This window comes from Hyaena hyaena, unplaced genomic scaffold, assembly GCF_003009895.1.
Source record: "Hyaena hyaena isolate Hyena2069 unplaced genomic scaffold, ASM300989v1 scaffold_201, whole genome shotgun sequence".
Classification (NCBI taxonomy): Eukaryota; Metazoa; Chordata; class Mammalia; order Carnivora; family Hyaenidae; genus Hyaena; species Hyaena hyaena.
Window position 1 is genome coordinate 2,280,483 of NW_024080833.1, and position 15,634 is coordinate 2,296,116.

The 15,634-nt window shown below is 37.7% G+C and overlaps 1 protein-coding gene across 1 annotated transcript in view; it reads left to right on the forward strand.

Annotated features, from left to right (window-relative positions):
* Positions 1-15,634, forward strand: part of BLZF1 (basic leucine zipper nuclear factor 1) — a 31,927-nt gene that overhangs the window by 9,591 nt on the left and 6,702 nt on the right. The window contains exons 3-6 of the mRNA XM_039241883.1: positions 3,402-3,841; positions 6,041-6,240; positions 8,552-8,680; positions 11,189-11,408. Coding sequence (XP_039097814.1) covers positions 3,402-3,841; positions 6,041-6,240; positions 8,552-8,680; positions 11,189-11,408 — 989 coding nt within the window. The remainder of the gene's footprint in view (positions 1-3,401; positions 3,842-6,040; positions 6,241-8,551; positions 8,681-11,188; positions 11,409-15,634) is intronic.

Sequence of the window (15,634 nt, forward strand, 5' to 3'; positions counted from 1 at the left end):
CTGGGAGCAAGGCACATTACTGAAAATATAGTGGTAAACAAGAGACCGAGTCCCTACTCTCATGGGACTTATATCCTAGAGGAAGGCACAGACATTATATAACTAGTTACACTGAAAAAAAAAAAAACCACATCAATTTTCTATTTTGATAAACAAAGAAAAGGAGAAATGCAGAGTCTTTGCTGCGGTTGTACAAAAATGGAACCCAGCCTAATCCGGAAAGGTTAGAGAAAGGCTTCCCTCAGGAAAGGCTGAACTGAGATTACAAGGATCAGAAGTAATTACCTAAAGGGAAGAGAGTTGGGAAGAATATCCTCAGCAGAGAAGTGTCTCCAGAGGAAGGAGTTTTTAAAACACTAAAACAAAACAAGTAGGGCAGGAACATAGAGTGTGAAGAAGTAAACGGCAGAAGTTGAGATCCAGGAAACAGGCAGATCATGGAGGGCCCATGACCCATAGTAGGGATCTTGGTCTTCATTCTGCGTGATGCTAAGCCACACAGAGGTTTGCTGTAGACAAGAGCTGCTTTTGACTTACCATTCACTGTAACTGTTATATAAATTCCCTGGGCTTTTGTGGCCTGACAAAAAGCCGTGTTAGCAGAGGCAGTACTTCAGATTGATGAGGAAATATTTCTGGTTTGTGGAAAGCTTCCCAGACTAATTAACAGCCTAGCTCTGGAGTCAGATTTGGACTCAAATACCAGTTTGACACTGATGATTTGGACAAGCTATTTAACTTTCTAAAGCCTCTGTCTTTATAAAAAAAAAAAAAAAGTGGGTAGTATATGCTTACCTCGTGACATAGTTGTAAAGATTACATGATAGAATGCATCTGAAGGACTTAAAAGAGAATCCTTGGCGCATAACAAATTGAACAAAAACTCATTATTACTGTGCATAAGCTGTGACTTCCACTTTCTCACATGTATGCTGGACTTGTAAAATGGCAAGAATTTTTTTTTTTTTACAAGTAGTTTATTGTCAAGTTGGTTTCCATATAACACCCAGTGCTCATCCCCACAAGTGCCCTCCTCCATGCCCATCACCCCCCTCCCTCTCCACACCCATCAGTCCTCAGTTTGTTCTCAGCATTCAAGAGTCTCTCATGGTTTGCCTTCCTTCCTCTCCCCCACTATTTCCCCCCTTCTTCTCCCTCACGGTCCTCCATTAAGTTCCTCCTAATTCTCCTATACGTGCAAACATATGGTATCTGTCCTTCTCTGCCTGACTTATTTCCCACAGCATAACACCCTCAAGTTCCATCCACGTTGCTACAAACGGCCAGATTTCATTCTTTCTCATTGCCATGTAGTATTCCATCGTATAGATAAACCACATCTTCTTGATCCATTCCTCAGTTGATGGACTTGTCGGCCCTTTCAGTGATTTGGGTATTGTTGAGAGTGCGGCTATGAACATTGGGGTGCATGTGCCTCTGTGCATCAGCACCCCTGTGTCCCTTGGGTAAATTCCTAGCAGTGCTATTGCTGGGTCATAGGTGAGTTCTGTTGTCAATTTTTTGAGGAACCTCCACACTGTTTTCCAGAGGGGCTGCACCAGTTTACATTCCCACCAACAGTGTAGGAGGGCTCCCGTTTCTCCACATCCTCGCCAGCATCTAGAGTTCTCTGATTTGCTCATTTTAGCCACTCTGACTGGCGTGAGGTGGTATCTCAGTGTCGTTTTGATTTGTATTTCCCTGATGAGGAGGGATGCTGAGCATCGTTTCATGTGTCTGTTGGCCATCTGGGTGTCCTCTTTGGAGAAGTGTCTGTTCATATCTTCTGCCCATTTCTTTACTGGGTTGTTTGTTTTTCAGGTGTGCAGTTTGGTGAGTTCCTTATATATTTTGGATATTAACCCTTTATCTGATATGTCAACCATCTTTTCCCATTCTGTTGGTTGCCTATTAGTTTTATGGATTGTTTCCTTTGCCATGCAGAAGCTTTTAATCTTGACGAGGTCCCAATAGTTTATTTTTGCTCTTGATTCCCTTGCTTTTGGGGATGTGTCAAGTAAGAAGTTGGAGGTCAAGGAGGTTGTTTCCTGCTTTCTCCTGTAGGGTTTTGATGGTTTCCTGTCTCACGTTCAGGTGTAAAATGGCAAGAAATCTAACATGTAGCTCAAAGGAATGTTACTGGATGTACTAATTCAAGAACTCCATGTAGCTTAAGTATCATCTCAGCTGCCTCCTTCTGCCTCTTCTACTTACTTACCAGGGCAAATTCCTGGACCACTTTGTGCCTCATTTTCTCCGTCTATAAAATAGAACTAATCATACCTACCTCAAAAGGTGAGTTATATGTAAAGCATTTAGAATAGTGTTTGCCACATGGCAAGTCTTTTATAAGTGTTGGTTACTTAAAATTTTCTCATTTAAGACACAAGATATGGATATAGATGTCATTAAATTCATCTTGTGGAGGTTAAAACTGAGGCTCAGATAATTACAGGATTTTGTCCGTGATTGCACACATAGTAATGACGGAACTAAGATTCAAAACCACATCGTATTGATCACAGAGTTTCCGTCATCTCTCTAACACCACGCTCTTTCCACTTGCTTAGTGCCTGACGCCTGCCCTTGTGTGCTTGTCGGGCCCAGTGGGAAAGTGAGGTGGGCGTGTGCAAAGCCCACACAGTGATAATTAAGGTCCATGATTAAGTTTTGAGCTGAATATTTGAAATAGAAAGTACATTAGGCGTTCAGAGACTGCGCTGGGACAGTTGGGAGGATTTAATGCAAAGAGTGGACCTAAAGCTAACTTCTTCTCATGGGTAAGTTAGCATCACAAATCACAGTAAGCGGCAGAGGAGGCCACTGAAGAGAGTAAGAGCTGGCAGAAACAAGGGCCTGTCAGGGCCTGGAGGAAAGACTATTGAATAGTCCTCTTAGGCAGCTTGTGCAGAGCGTTCTTGGCCAAGAGTTCACAAGAAGATGAATATATTTTGAGCAGATGGCCCAAGAGTGCATGTCTATAGCTTGTATTTATATATTTAACTAACGTTACCAAGTGTCTGCAGTGTGCAGTACGTTCTTTCTTACCACAGCCCTGTGCGTTGTCGTCTCCACTGGGCAGAGTGTGCGCTAGAGATTCATGGAGGGCTAACTTACTTACCAGGGCCATACTAGGGAATTGAAGTCGGAACCAAATACCCCAGTTCCAAATGTCTTGCATTTTCTACCAAGAGAGAAATCATTTACTTAAGGAAAGTTTAAACCTGTAAGACTTTCCTCATCTTATTGTCACCTGATTGTTTTGGAAACTTAATTTTTACTCTGACTCTTTTGTATTCTTTTTACTGTCGGTAATTCTGAATGTAGGATAAAGCGTCTCTTGGCATTTTTGTGGCATTTCTTTTTAGCAAGTAGCTTATGTTCTGTTTTCCCTTTTATAGTCACCCTTACTCCCACCCCAGTCCGAGGAGCAGGAGATGGAATGGAAACTGAGGAGCCACTTAAAACTGTTGAAGTTACGTCCGGAATCCAACCCATAAAGCATCACATCCTTCAGAATCCACGAAAAAAAGCAGTTCCAGGAGAGAGCCCAGGAGTTCTTCAGCTAGGGAAGATTCTCACTGAAAAGGCAGTGGAAGTCGAAGCCGTAAGAATATTAGTCCCCAAAGCTGCTATCACCCATGATGTCCCCCACAAAAATACAAAGGTTAAGTCTCTGGGACATCATAGAGGAGAATTCCTTGGTCAGTCGGAGGGAGTGGTAGAACCCAGAAAGGAACTATCAGAGGTAAAGAATATACTGGAAAAGCTCAAGAACTCTGAAAGAAGGTTACTACAAGACAAAGAAGGTCTTTCAAACCAGCTCAGAGTACAGACAGAGGTAAGAACAAATCGATTTCATGAGCACTGCTCTTTACACCTGGACCTTCTAAGCCTGCGTGTTAGAAAACTATACTTCCTCTTAGAATGCCATTTATTCTGGCTTGTCATTGCTCTAAAAAGTTTTCTCTTAAATTTCTCTTTCTCAGCACCTCTAGTAGAACTAGTGTATGTTGGGAACTTCTACTCTAAACCTGGTTGAAGATGCAAGGATGAGGTGCTTTGGACAAGACCACCTATAAGGTGTAAAGGAAGTCACAGTTGTAAAATTCCAGACCCAAAGCTGACCGAGTTAGACTTTGAAATTGACTCGTTAACAATTTCTCTGTTAAGAATCCGTTAAGTTCCACGTGATTTTATTGATGCATACATAATAGTTGGGATGCAGAGAACGGTGGGGTAAGCATTGGGGTCTTCATCGCAGTTGGAAACCAGTTGATTGTGTTTCTTTAGCCTTGACATCGCCTTACTCCTCACCCTTTGTTTCTGCTGGACGCTTCATCTTTTTGCTAGATGTTGTTAGTCTTTATAAGCGACACTGTGGTTAGTGGTTCTTATCCAAATATATCTTTAATATTTTTAAAACTAATTTCTAATTACAAAAGTAGCACATATTTATTTATAAGTATTTTAGAAAATACAAAACAGTGAAAATAGTACCAACTATAATTATATCATCCAGCCATATAAATGCATAATTATACATATTGAGTTCATTTTTGCCTTAAAACCCCCATTTTTAGTTATAAATATTTTCCAGTGTCAGAATATTCTATTACAGTAACATCTTTTTCATTATAGTATACTCTTTCACTTACATATTCACAATTGGAAAACAAGTCCTGTCCCCCTTTTAGCAACTGTCCTTGAATAATTTAGTGGAACAGAAAGTTACATAAAATAAACATGTTTTAATTATTTGTTTTCCTATATCCCATGCCTGTGATGGTGCAACACAAGAATGCCTTCCAAATCACACATAAGTTAATATCAGAAGAAATTTTGCATTAATCATTTTCAAAAATAGCTGGTTACAGTTATCTAGTACCTCATCCCCCTCCTCTGCCAACTCACCTGTAAATTTCAGTCTTAACTTGAAGCGACTGATGTGAAGGAGAGAAACCACGGCTGTGCCTTCAGCAGGGTTTTCAGGTAGTGGCAGCAAAGGATAAAACTTTAATTTTCTGAAAATTCAGTTATGAAAAAAATTAAGGATATCCATAAAAGCTGAACATTTCATCAAATAACTATGAAATACACATTTATCTTTACAGATTCATTTAAATGTGTCTCTAACCCTGTCATCTGCATTTCTCTATCACCCAACTCCTCTACCCCCATTAAATGACAACCACCAGCCAAACAATTCAAAATATGTTCTTCTCTTTGATTCCTTGTCTTGGTCAAAACGTCTGTATTTGCCTAGTTACTTGCATTTTAGATTTATCCCAAACCACTTCCTTTCCCCCGCCCCCCGTGCCAGCATCCGTGTCCTCCAGATCAGACAGCAAGCTCTTGATTTCCCTCCTGATGAACACATTTTAGGACCCTTTTCTACATTCTCCTGCCACACAGTATTAGGTACTCAGGGTAGTTCTCACCCTGGACTGCTGCCCCAGCTCTCTGGTCTGACTCACCTCCTAGATCCTCGTCTCCTATTTTTAATAGCAACACTGTTCTTCCATCGAGTACTATATATCAATACCTGTTGTTGGAGATTTATGTTTTAGTTTCTCACATTTTAGATAAAGTGAAGAACGTGCTTATAAATATTCTGAATTGCTGTCTTTGCTTAAATTATTAAAAATCCTATGACCCAAAGAAATAAATTTTTAAATGCTGAAAAATATTTTTAAAAAGACATAAAACATTGTCATATTTTTTGGCAAAATTTATTGATTTAGTTTTCTAATATTTTGCCTTTAAATGTTAACTGGAAACTGTAATTTTTATGGTAATGATTGGTACTCTTATTAGAAGAGGCTTAGTTTATAATCACATGGACTATAGATATAAATATAGAGAGAGAGAGATGGTTTGTACAGTTTATGAAACTTAAATACTTAATAATTGCTTTTTGATATGCACTTTAAGTAATGGAGGTCCAAATACATGAAACCTGGCTTCTCTCTTATCATTTTGCTGCTGAATGTCAGGGACATTACCTTGAGCTTATTGTAACGGTCACGTTCTCTTCTAGGTCAATCGTGAGTTAAAAAAGCTGCTAGTGGCTTCTGTTGGGGATGATCTGCAGTATCATTTTGAACGCCTAGCCCGTGAGAAAAATCAGCTTATTTTAGAAAATGAAGCCCTAGCTCAAAACACAGCTCAACTTTCTGAACAATTAGAACGTATGTCAATACAGTGTGATGTGTGGCGAAGTAAATTCCTTGCCAGCAGGTATTTTCTGTTTAAATAGTATTTCATTTCCTAGTTTTTGCTGTGTCCAATTTTTTACCTATACCCCAAAGAAGTAGATTAGAGTGTGAGAATCTCTGGCTCAGATTGTCAAAGTACTTCATACATTTAAAGAGATGGACGCTCCTTCCTCTGGGTGGTCACACAGTCTCCCTATATAGAAAAGTGGTATCACAGGATTCTCCCTCATTCCAGACTTCCAGGTAACTCATTATAGTGGAAATCATTCCTAAGACAGCATTTAAGAACCAAAACAAAACTGTAAACTCAGATGTCTTATAAATAAAATAAAATCCCAAAAAAAACCCACAGACTATTTCTCCCCACCTTGTACCTGGAAAACTCAAATTTTATTTCTCTTCTGTGCTGTGTTCTCATTGTTCTTTCAACTACATAAGAGAGCTTCCCAGCCTTTTTCTCTCTATGCACAAACGGAATCATTTGCATGGCACACTGAATGAGGCCACTCCTCAGCAGAGGTGAAACCCCCAGGACCCTAGCCCAGGCCCACCGGACAGTTAGGAAACTGTTGTGATTCTTTGTCTGTTTAACCCCATCCTCCCAGCTCTGAGTGACTGGAGAACGGGGTGTGGGTGTTATCCATGTGTGCATTTCCAGTGCTTACCCACATGCCGCACACATAGCATGTTTAATAACTGTTGATTCAAATTCAGTCACCTGGAGATTTCGCACATAATACCAGACATTTCCAGGCTGTACTATAAGAATCACTGGTTGTGATGAAGAAATTTGTGGGGAAGTGTTTCTTCATGTCTTAATATCTGATACTTTCCAGTAATTGATTATTCTCTCTTTGCGTGTGTGTGTGTGTTGTTGTTGTTGTTATTGCAGGTTCTTACTAGGAAAATTTTATTTTTTACTTTATTTTATATAATTTATTGTCAAATTGACTAACATACAGTGTTTAAAGTGTGCTCTTGATTATTCTCTTAAAGTCCTTAATTCGTTTCCTAATTGTGCTCGTATAGGATGGTATGTGGAGAAATGGATGTACTATTTATTGATATAGAATGAAAGTTCATTGTCATTGAACACGTTAAGAGGCAAATCATGCATGCATCATATAGGTTATTGCCATATGCAACTTTCTTAACATTCTTATCAATGCTGATAGTAACATTCTAAGGGCAATTAAACTTAAACTTGACTTTATTGTTATTTTAACTGATTTAATCTTTGGTTGGTAGTCACTATGGTCCAAAACTTTAATTTTAGTTTTAAGATTTTTTTTAGCTGATTGAGCAAGCATACTTTAAAAGTTTGCTTCAAGGGGCGCCTGGGTGGCTCAGGTCATGATCTCACGGTTTGTGGGTTCGAGCCCCACATCAGGATCTGTGCTGACAGCTACTTCAAAGTCTGGATCCTGCTTCAGATTCCGTATCTCCCTCTCTCTCTGACCCTCCCCTGCACATGCTGTCTCTCTCTCTCTCTCTCTCTCTCTCTCTCTCTCTCAGAAATAAATAAAACATTAAAAAAATTTTTTTAAATAAAAAAATAAAATTTTGCTTCAATTCCCTTAATAGAGAACAAGTTAAATAAACTTTGGTACATGCAATCAGAAGAAACCATGAAGTTGTTGTTTTTTAAAAAGGGGAAGAGATATGCACTATATGCACTAATAAGATAAAAAATCACCAAGATAAATTATTAGGTAAAAAAAAAAAAAAAACAAGGCATAGAAAAGTTTGTATTAGATAATCCCCTTTTCTGTAAATAAAGTGGATGTATTTATTTTTCAACATATTCTTTTATATTGGCATATACATAAATTTTTTTTTCCAGAGAAATCCATAAGAAGCTTTATTGGTTATAAAACAAAAGGATGTGGATGTTGGACAGGAGGAAAGACTTAGTTTTCCTTATATATAAGCCTTTGTATCTTACTTTAATATTTTCCGAAAGACAATCAGGTAACTGAGTGATAGGAAAAGAACTTGTTTTTATTTTCCTCTAAAATTTTCATTAAACTTTTTTTAATTTGTTCTATCTGGAGTAAGAGTGAGGTACATTCCCAGAGTCCCTCTGTAGGAAAGTTAAATAGCCCTTTCTTTTGTCATTTTGTAGACACATTTTTTTAAATCCCTTTAATGAGTTCTAAGATCACATATATTTTGAATGCTTTTTAGTAAAAGATATAAAAACTGAGAAGTAACTTGACTGTGTTAAATTGTTGTAAACTTTTGAAAATGACCGTTACAAAGGTAGTATGTAAACGTCTGTAGAGAGAATTTATTTTCAGAGAATCTGTATGTGACATTTTCATCTTTTCCAGGGTTATGGCAGATGAATTAACCAACTCCAGGGCAGGCTTACAGCGTCAAAACCGTGATGCCCAGAGTGCTATTCAAGATCTCCTGAGTGAACGGGAGCAGTTTCGTCAGGAAATGATAGCTACCCAGAAGTATGGCACCTGTTTCCACTCTGCACTCTTCTTCCTTCTCTCGCAATTTTTGTTATTGTGATAGCTCTTTAGTGTCTCTACATTTAGTAACTTATTGAGCATATACTTTGAGTAACATTTTTAGATAGATGCCCAGAAGGGAGGAAGGCTAAAAAAATAAGACCACATGCATCTTACATTTTTAATTGGGAGAGAATTAATTATAGCTATAATAGAAGTAATCTTTGGCTTTAAAAGTGGCTTTTGTTTATAGTTATAGCAGTTGTTTATAGTTATAGCAGTTGTGTATGATTTTTGGTAACAGCCAAAAAGTGTACCTGTCTCTCTTTTGGAAGATCTTTTTGAGGACTGTTCTTCAGCATTAGAGTTTTTTCATGTCCAGAACTATCCAAATTGATGGTCTTCCTCAAAAGCACTTTGTACTCTATACACACATCTTCCTTGACTTAAAGTGGGGCTACATCCCAGTAAACTCATCGCAAGTTGAAAATATCCTATGTCAAAAATTAATTAAATACACGTAACCTACTGAACATCATGACTTAGCCTCGCCTACCTTAAACATGCGCGAAACACTTACACTAGCCTATAGTTGGGCAAAATTATCTAATACAAAGCCCATTTTGTCATAAAGTGTTGAGTATCTCAGGATTTGAGCACGACACTGAGAGTGAAAAACAGAATGCTCATTCAGGTACAGAATTCTGTAAGTGTATTCGTTGCTTACCCCATGATCACGTACCTTGCTGGGAGCTGTGACTCACTTCTCCTCAGCAAACGAGAGAGTATGGCGTTGCCTATTGCTAGCCCAGGAATAGATGAAGATTCAAAATTCAAAGTACCGTTTTTGTTAAATGTTACTGCTTTTGAACCATCATATAGTCAGAAAATCATTCATCTAACCATCATAAGTCAAGGGCTATAATTGATACATTACAAATCAGATCAGTAAGGGTCAAAGAGGAAATCACGGGAAATTATAAGTATGAAAACATAATACATATGACCCTTGAACAACATGAGGAGAGGGAGACTGATCCCACACACAGTTGAAAATCCATGTATAACTTGACTCTTTAAAAATGTAACTACTTATAGCCTACTCTTGACCAGAAGCCTTCCCAATAACATAAATTGTTGATGAACACGTATTTTATATATTGTGTGTGTGTATACATATATATACGTTCTTATAATAAAGTAGAAAGTCATTCTTAAAAGTAAGCTAGAGAAAAGAAACTGTTACTAAAATTATAAGGAAGAGAAAATACATCTACAGTACTATACTGTATTTACTGAAAAAAAATGAGCATATTTTTGCACAGTTCAAACCCATGTTGTTCAAGGGTAAACCATATACCAAAATACCAGATTTTGTGGGAGTCAACTAAAGCAGTGTTTAGGGGGAAATTTATAGCTTTAAACACTTATTTTAGAAAAGAAGAAAGGTCCTATCAGTAATTTAAGCTTCCTTTTTAAGAAACACAAAGAGCAAATTAAGAAGGAAGAAAATAATGAGAGCAGAAATAAATGGAAATGGCCAAATTCTAGTTCTTTGAAGAGATAAATTTAAGAAACCTCTAGGCCTTATAATCAGGGGGGAAAAGAAAGAAACACATTGCCAGTCTCAGGAATTAGGAAGGGCATACATTACCTAGATTCTATAGACATAAAAAAGATGATGTGGGGATGTTCTGAACAACCGTATGCCAATAAATTCAACTTAAATGAAATGGACAAAAGCCTTAAAAGACACAAAACTACCAAAGGGTATTCAAGAACAAATAACCTGAATGGCCTTAACCTATTAAAGCAATTGAACTTTCAGTTAAAAACCTTCTAATAAAGGAAACTCCAGTCCTAGATGGATTTACTGGTAAACACCAGCAAACAACTAAGAAAGAAAGAAAGCCAAATTTACACAAACTCTTCCAGAAACAGAAGGGAACGCTTTCCAACTCACTTTATGAGGCCAGCATTACCTTGATACCAAAACCAGAGGCATTATGAGAAAACTACAGACCAGTATCTCCAATGAACATAAATGCAGAAGTCCTAACCAGAAGTTTAGTGAATCAAATCCGATAATATATAAAAAGGTTTATACATTATGGCCAAGTATATTTCATCCTAGAAATTGTAAGTTGGTTTATCATTCAAAAATCAGTTACTATAACTCATGAAAAAGGAAATAATAAATACACAAATCAGTAGTCTGTACTACTAGATGAGTATACTAGTATATTGTACCTGTACTAAAATATGAGAAACAAAAAAAATAAGTACTGCTTGTTGAATGACTCCCAGATAATAACCTTAATAAATATGTAAATGCTTTCTGTAAGTCTTATTTTAACCAGAATTTCCAATTTACTGAACTCTAAGAAAAAGATATGGGAAGAAAGATACTATATGATTTCAGAAGAATGTGTCACATTTCTTTAGTCTTCTTGATTTTTATGTTTTATCCTCTTACTAATATTCAGTGTTCCTGTGTGTTTGATGCAGATTATTGGAGGAGCTCTTAGTCTCCTTGCAGTGGGGGAGAGAGCAAACCTACCACCCGAGTACACAGCCTCACACCACAGCGGAACTACCATTAACAAATCACAAGTTGGCAAAAGCAGTCAATGCTCATCTCCTGGGAAATGTTGGCACTAACGGCCAAAAAAAGATCCCATCACCAGTTGAATTCTGCAGCACCCCAGCAGAAAAAATGGCTGAAACGGTAAAATAGTTCCCTCTTGGGGAACTTCTAAAACTGTCCCCCGTAGTGAAAGGTGGTATGTTACAATGCAAAATGCTTGGCGTTAGGAGTTAGGAATTATGGGATCTAAACCTGATTCTCACGCTAAAGAGCTTGTGAGCTTGGAAAACTTGTTTCTTCCTTTGTGCTTTAATCTCTTAAATATTATTACTCTGTCCTTCAAGAGAAAAATGTGATTGTTTTGAAAGGGCCTATCTTTTAGCTACTGAATCACTGATAATCTTGTACTTGAGTTCATTTTGATATGAAAACGACTGTAGAATTTTTAACTCCATAATCATGAGCTGATAATAGATTACTTCTGACATCAGAAATTATTTCATTCCCATGTATAGATATGAATGTGGCAAATACTGCAGAATCAAATAGTGTAGACCTGGTACCTACAGGCCTGGGTAAATTCAGGGTTCATGCAGATGAGCTGTTAACTACTGTGGTCTCACAGTTCTGTCGCAGCCAAGGTCACCTCCACTGCATTTTAGTATCTGCAGCTAATTTCTGTAATTGATTTTACATCTTGCAACTTTACTGAATTCATGTATTCTAGCAATTTTTTGGTGGAGTCTTTCGGGTTTTCTACAGAGTATCATGTTGTCTGGAAATAGTGAAAGTTTGACTTCTTCCTTGCCGATTTGGATGCCTATTTTATTTTTTTGTTGTTGTCTGAGTGCTGAGACTAAGATTCCCAGTACTATGTTAAAAGGTAATGGTGAGAGTGGACATCCCTGTCTTTTCCTGACTGTAGAGGTAAAGCTCTCAGTTTCTCCCCCGTTGAGGATGATATTAGCTGTGGGTCTTTTGTATATGGCCTTTATGATGTTGAGGGATTTTCCATCAATCCCTACTTTGTTACAAATGGATGCTATATTTTGTTAAACGGTGTTTTTGCATCTATTGAGAGGATCATATGGTCTTATTCTTTCATTAATTTGGTAAATATGTTCATTGATGTGCAAATATTGAACCATCCCTGCAGCCCAGGAATAAATCCCTCTGATCATGGTGAATAATTCTTTTAGTGTATTGTTGGGTTGAGTTTGCTAATGTCTTGTTGAAAATTTTTGCATCCATGTTCATCAGGGATATTGACCTATAATGCTCTTTTTTAGTGGGGCCTTTGTCTAGTTTTGGAATCAAGGTAATGCTAACCTCACAGAAGTTTGGAAATTTACCTTCTGTTTCTGTTTTTTGGAAGAGTGTGAGAAAATTAGGTATTAACTCTTCTTTAAATGTCTGGTAGAATTCCCCAGGAAGACATCTGGCCCTAGACTGTTGTTTGTTGGGAGATTTTTCATTACTGAATTAATTTCTTTGTTGTTGGTTATGGGTCTGTTCAAATTTTCTGTTTCTTCCTGTTTCAGTTTTGGTAATTTGTATGTTTCTAGGAATTTGTCCATTTTTTCACATTGCCCTGTTTGTGGGCATATAATATTTCATAATATTCTCTTGTGATTATTTATATTTCTGTGGTGTTGGTTGCAATCTCTCCTCTTTTTCTCTTTTCTTTTTCTCTTCTTGATAAGTCTGGCTAGGGGGTTATCAGTTGTATCAATTCTTTCAGAGAACCAGTTCTTAGGTTTGTTGATCTGTTAATACTGTTTTTTTTCTAGATCGTTTATTTCTGCTTTAATCTCCCCTCTTCTGCTGGCTTTCGGCTTTATTTGCTGTTCCTTTTCTAGCTCCTTTAAGTGTAAGATTAGGTTATATATTTGAGACTTTTCTTGCTTCTTTTTTTTTTTTTAATTTATTTCTAGGAGAGAGAGAGACAGCATGAGCAGGGGAGGGTCAGAGAGAGAGGGAGTCACAGACTCTGAAACAGGCTTCAGGCTCTGAGCTGGCCGTCAGCACAGAGCCCGACGCAGCGCTGGAACCCACAGACCGCGAGATCATGACCTAAGCGAAAGTCGGACGCTTAACCGACTAAGCCACCCAGGTGCCCCGAGACTTTTCTTGCTTCTTGAGGTAGACCTGTATTGCAATATACTTCCCTCTTAGGACTCCCTTTGTTGCATCCCAAAGGGTTTGGACTGTTGTGTTTTCATTTTCATCGGCTTCCATGTACTTTTTATTTCTTCTGTAATTTCCTGGTTAGCCCATTCATTCTTTAGTAGGATGTTCTTTACCTCTATCTATTTTTGGTCTTTCCAAATTTTTTCTTGCAGTTGCTCTCAGGTTTCATATAGTAGGATGTTCTTTCCCTCTATCTATTTTTGGTCTTTCCAAATTTTTTCTTGCAGTTGCTCTCAGGTTTCATAGTTTTGTAATCTAAAAATATGCATGGAATGATCTCAGTCTGTTTGTTCTTGTTTAGGGCTAATTTGTGACCCAGTATGTGATCTGTTCTAAAGAATGTTCCATGTGCACTTGAAAAGAATGTGTATTCTGCTGCTTTAGGATGAAATGTCCTGATATATCTGTTAAGTCCATCTGGTCCAATGTGTCATTCAAAGCCATTATTTCCTTGTTGATTTTCTGCGTAGATGATGTCCATTGCAGTAAGTGGACTTACTTACTCACCTTACTGTTATTGCATTATTATCAGTGAGTTTTTTTATATTTGTTATTAGTTGATTTATATATTTGGTTGCTATCAGGTTGGGGGCGTAAATATTTGTAATTGTTAGACCCTCTTGATAGACCGACACCTTAATTATGACATAATGCCTTCTTCATCTCTTGTTACGGTCTTTGTTTTAAAATCTAGTTGTCAGTACACCTGAGTGCCTCAGTCAGTTAAGTGTCTGACTCTTGATTTTGGTTCAGGTTATGATCTTATAGTTTGTGAGATCAAGCACCACATCAGGCTCTGTGCTGACAGTGCAGAGTCTGCTTGGGATTCTCTCTCTCCCTCCCTCTCTCTCTGTCCCTTCCCTGCACACTCACTCTCTCGCAAAATAAATAGTTAAAATAAAATCTAGTTTGTCTGATAGAAGTATAGCTACTCAAACTTTGTTTTGACATCCACTATCATGATAGATGGTTCTCCATCCCCTCACTTTCAATCTGCAGGTGTCTTTAGGTTTAAAAAAGTTTCTTATAAGCAGCATTTAGATGGGTCTTTTTTTTTTTTAATCTGTTCTAATACCCTGTCTTTTGATTAGAGCATTTAGTTCATTTACATTCAGAGTCATTACTGAAAGATATGAATTAAGTGCCATTGTGTTACCTGTAAAGCTGGTGTTTCTCGTGATGTTGTCTCTTTCCTTCTAATCTTTGTTGCTTTTGGTCTTTTTCCCCCCCACTGAAAGTGCCCCCTTTAATATATCTGTGGGGCTGATTTAGTGGTCATAAACCCCTTTAGTGTATGTTTGTCTGGTTTTGTTTATCTCTCTTTCTATTCTGAATAACAGCCTGGCTGGATAAAGTATTCTTGGCTACGTATGTTTCCCACTCAGCACATTGAATATATTGTTACACTATTACCTTCTGGTCGGCCACCCTTGTCTGGACAGATCTGCTGAGAACCTGATCTACCCTTGTAGGTTAAGGACTCTTTTTCCTTGCTGCTTTCAGGAGTCTTTCCCTGTCTATTTTGTGATATTTCTAGGTGATGGCTGACTTTTATTGAATTTAATGGGAGTTCTTTGTGCTTCTCGAATTTCAGTGTCTGTGTCATTCCCGAAATTAGGGAAGTTTTCAGCTATAATTTGCACAAATAAACTTTCTGCCTCCTTTTCTCTCACTCCATCATCTAGGACTCCTATGATGCAAACAATACTACATTTTAGTAAGTCACTGAGTTCCCTAAGTCTGCCTTCATGAGCCAATACCTTTCTTTTCCTCTTCTTTTCATCATTAGTATTTTCCATAATTTTATCATCTGTATCTCTGATTCATTCCTCTGCTTTCTTCATCCTCATTGTTATGGCAATCATTCAGGTTTCCATCTCAGCTATAGTATTTTTAATTTCAGCCTAATAAGATTATAGTTCTTTTATCTGTGCAGTGAGGGATTTTCTAGTGTCTTTTATGCTTTTTTCAAGCCCAGCCAGTATCCTTATAATTGTTGTTTTAAATTCTGGTTCAGGCATCTTACATCTGTACTAATTCATTCCTTGGTTGTTACTTCTAATTCCTATTTTCTTTTGGGGTGAATTCCTCTGTCTCGTCATTTTGTCCAGAAAAAAAAAGGCTACAACCTATGTGTGTTTTGTACTGCTTATTAAAAGAAGCCAGATCCGGGGCGC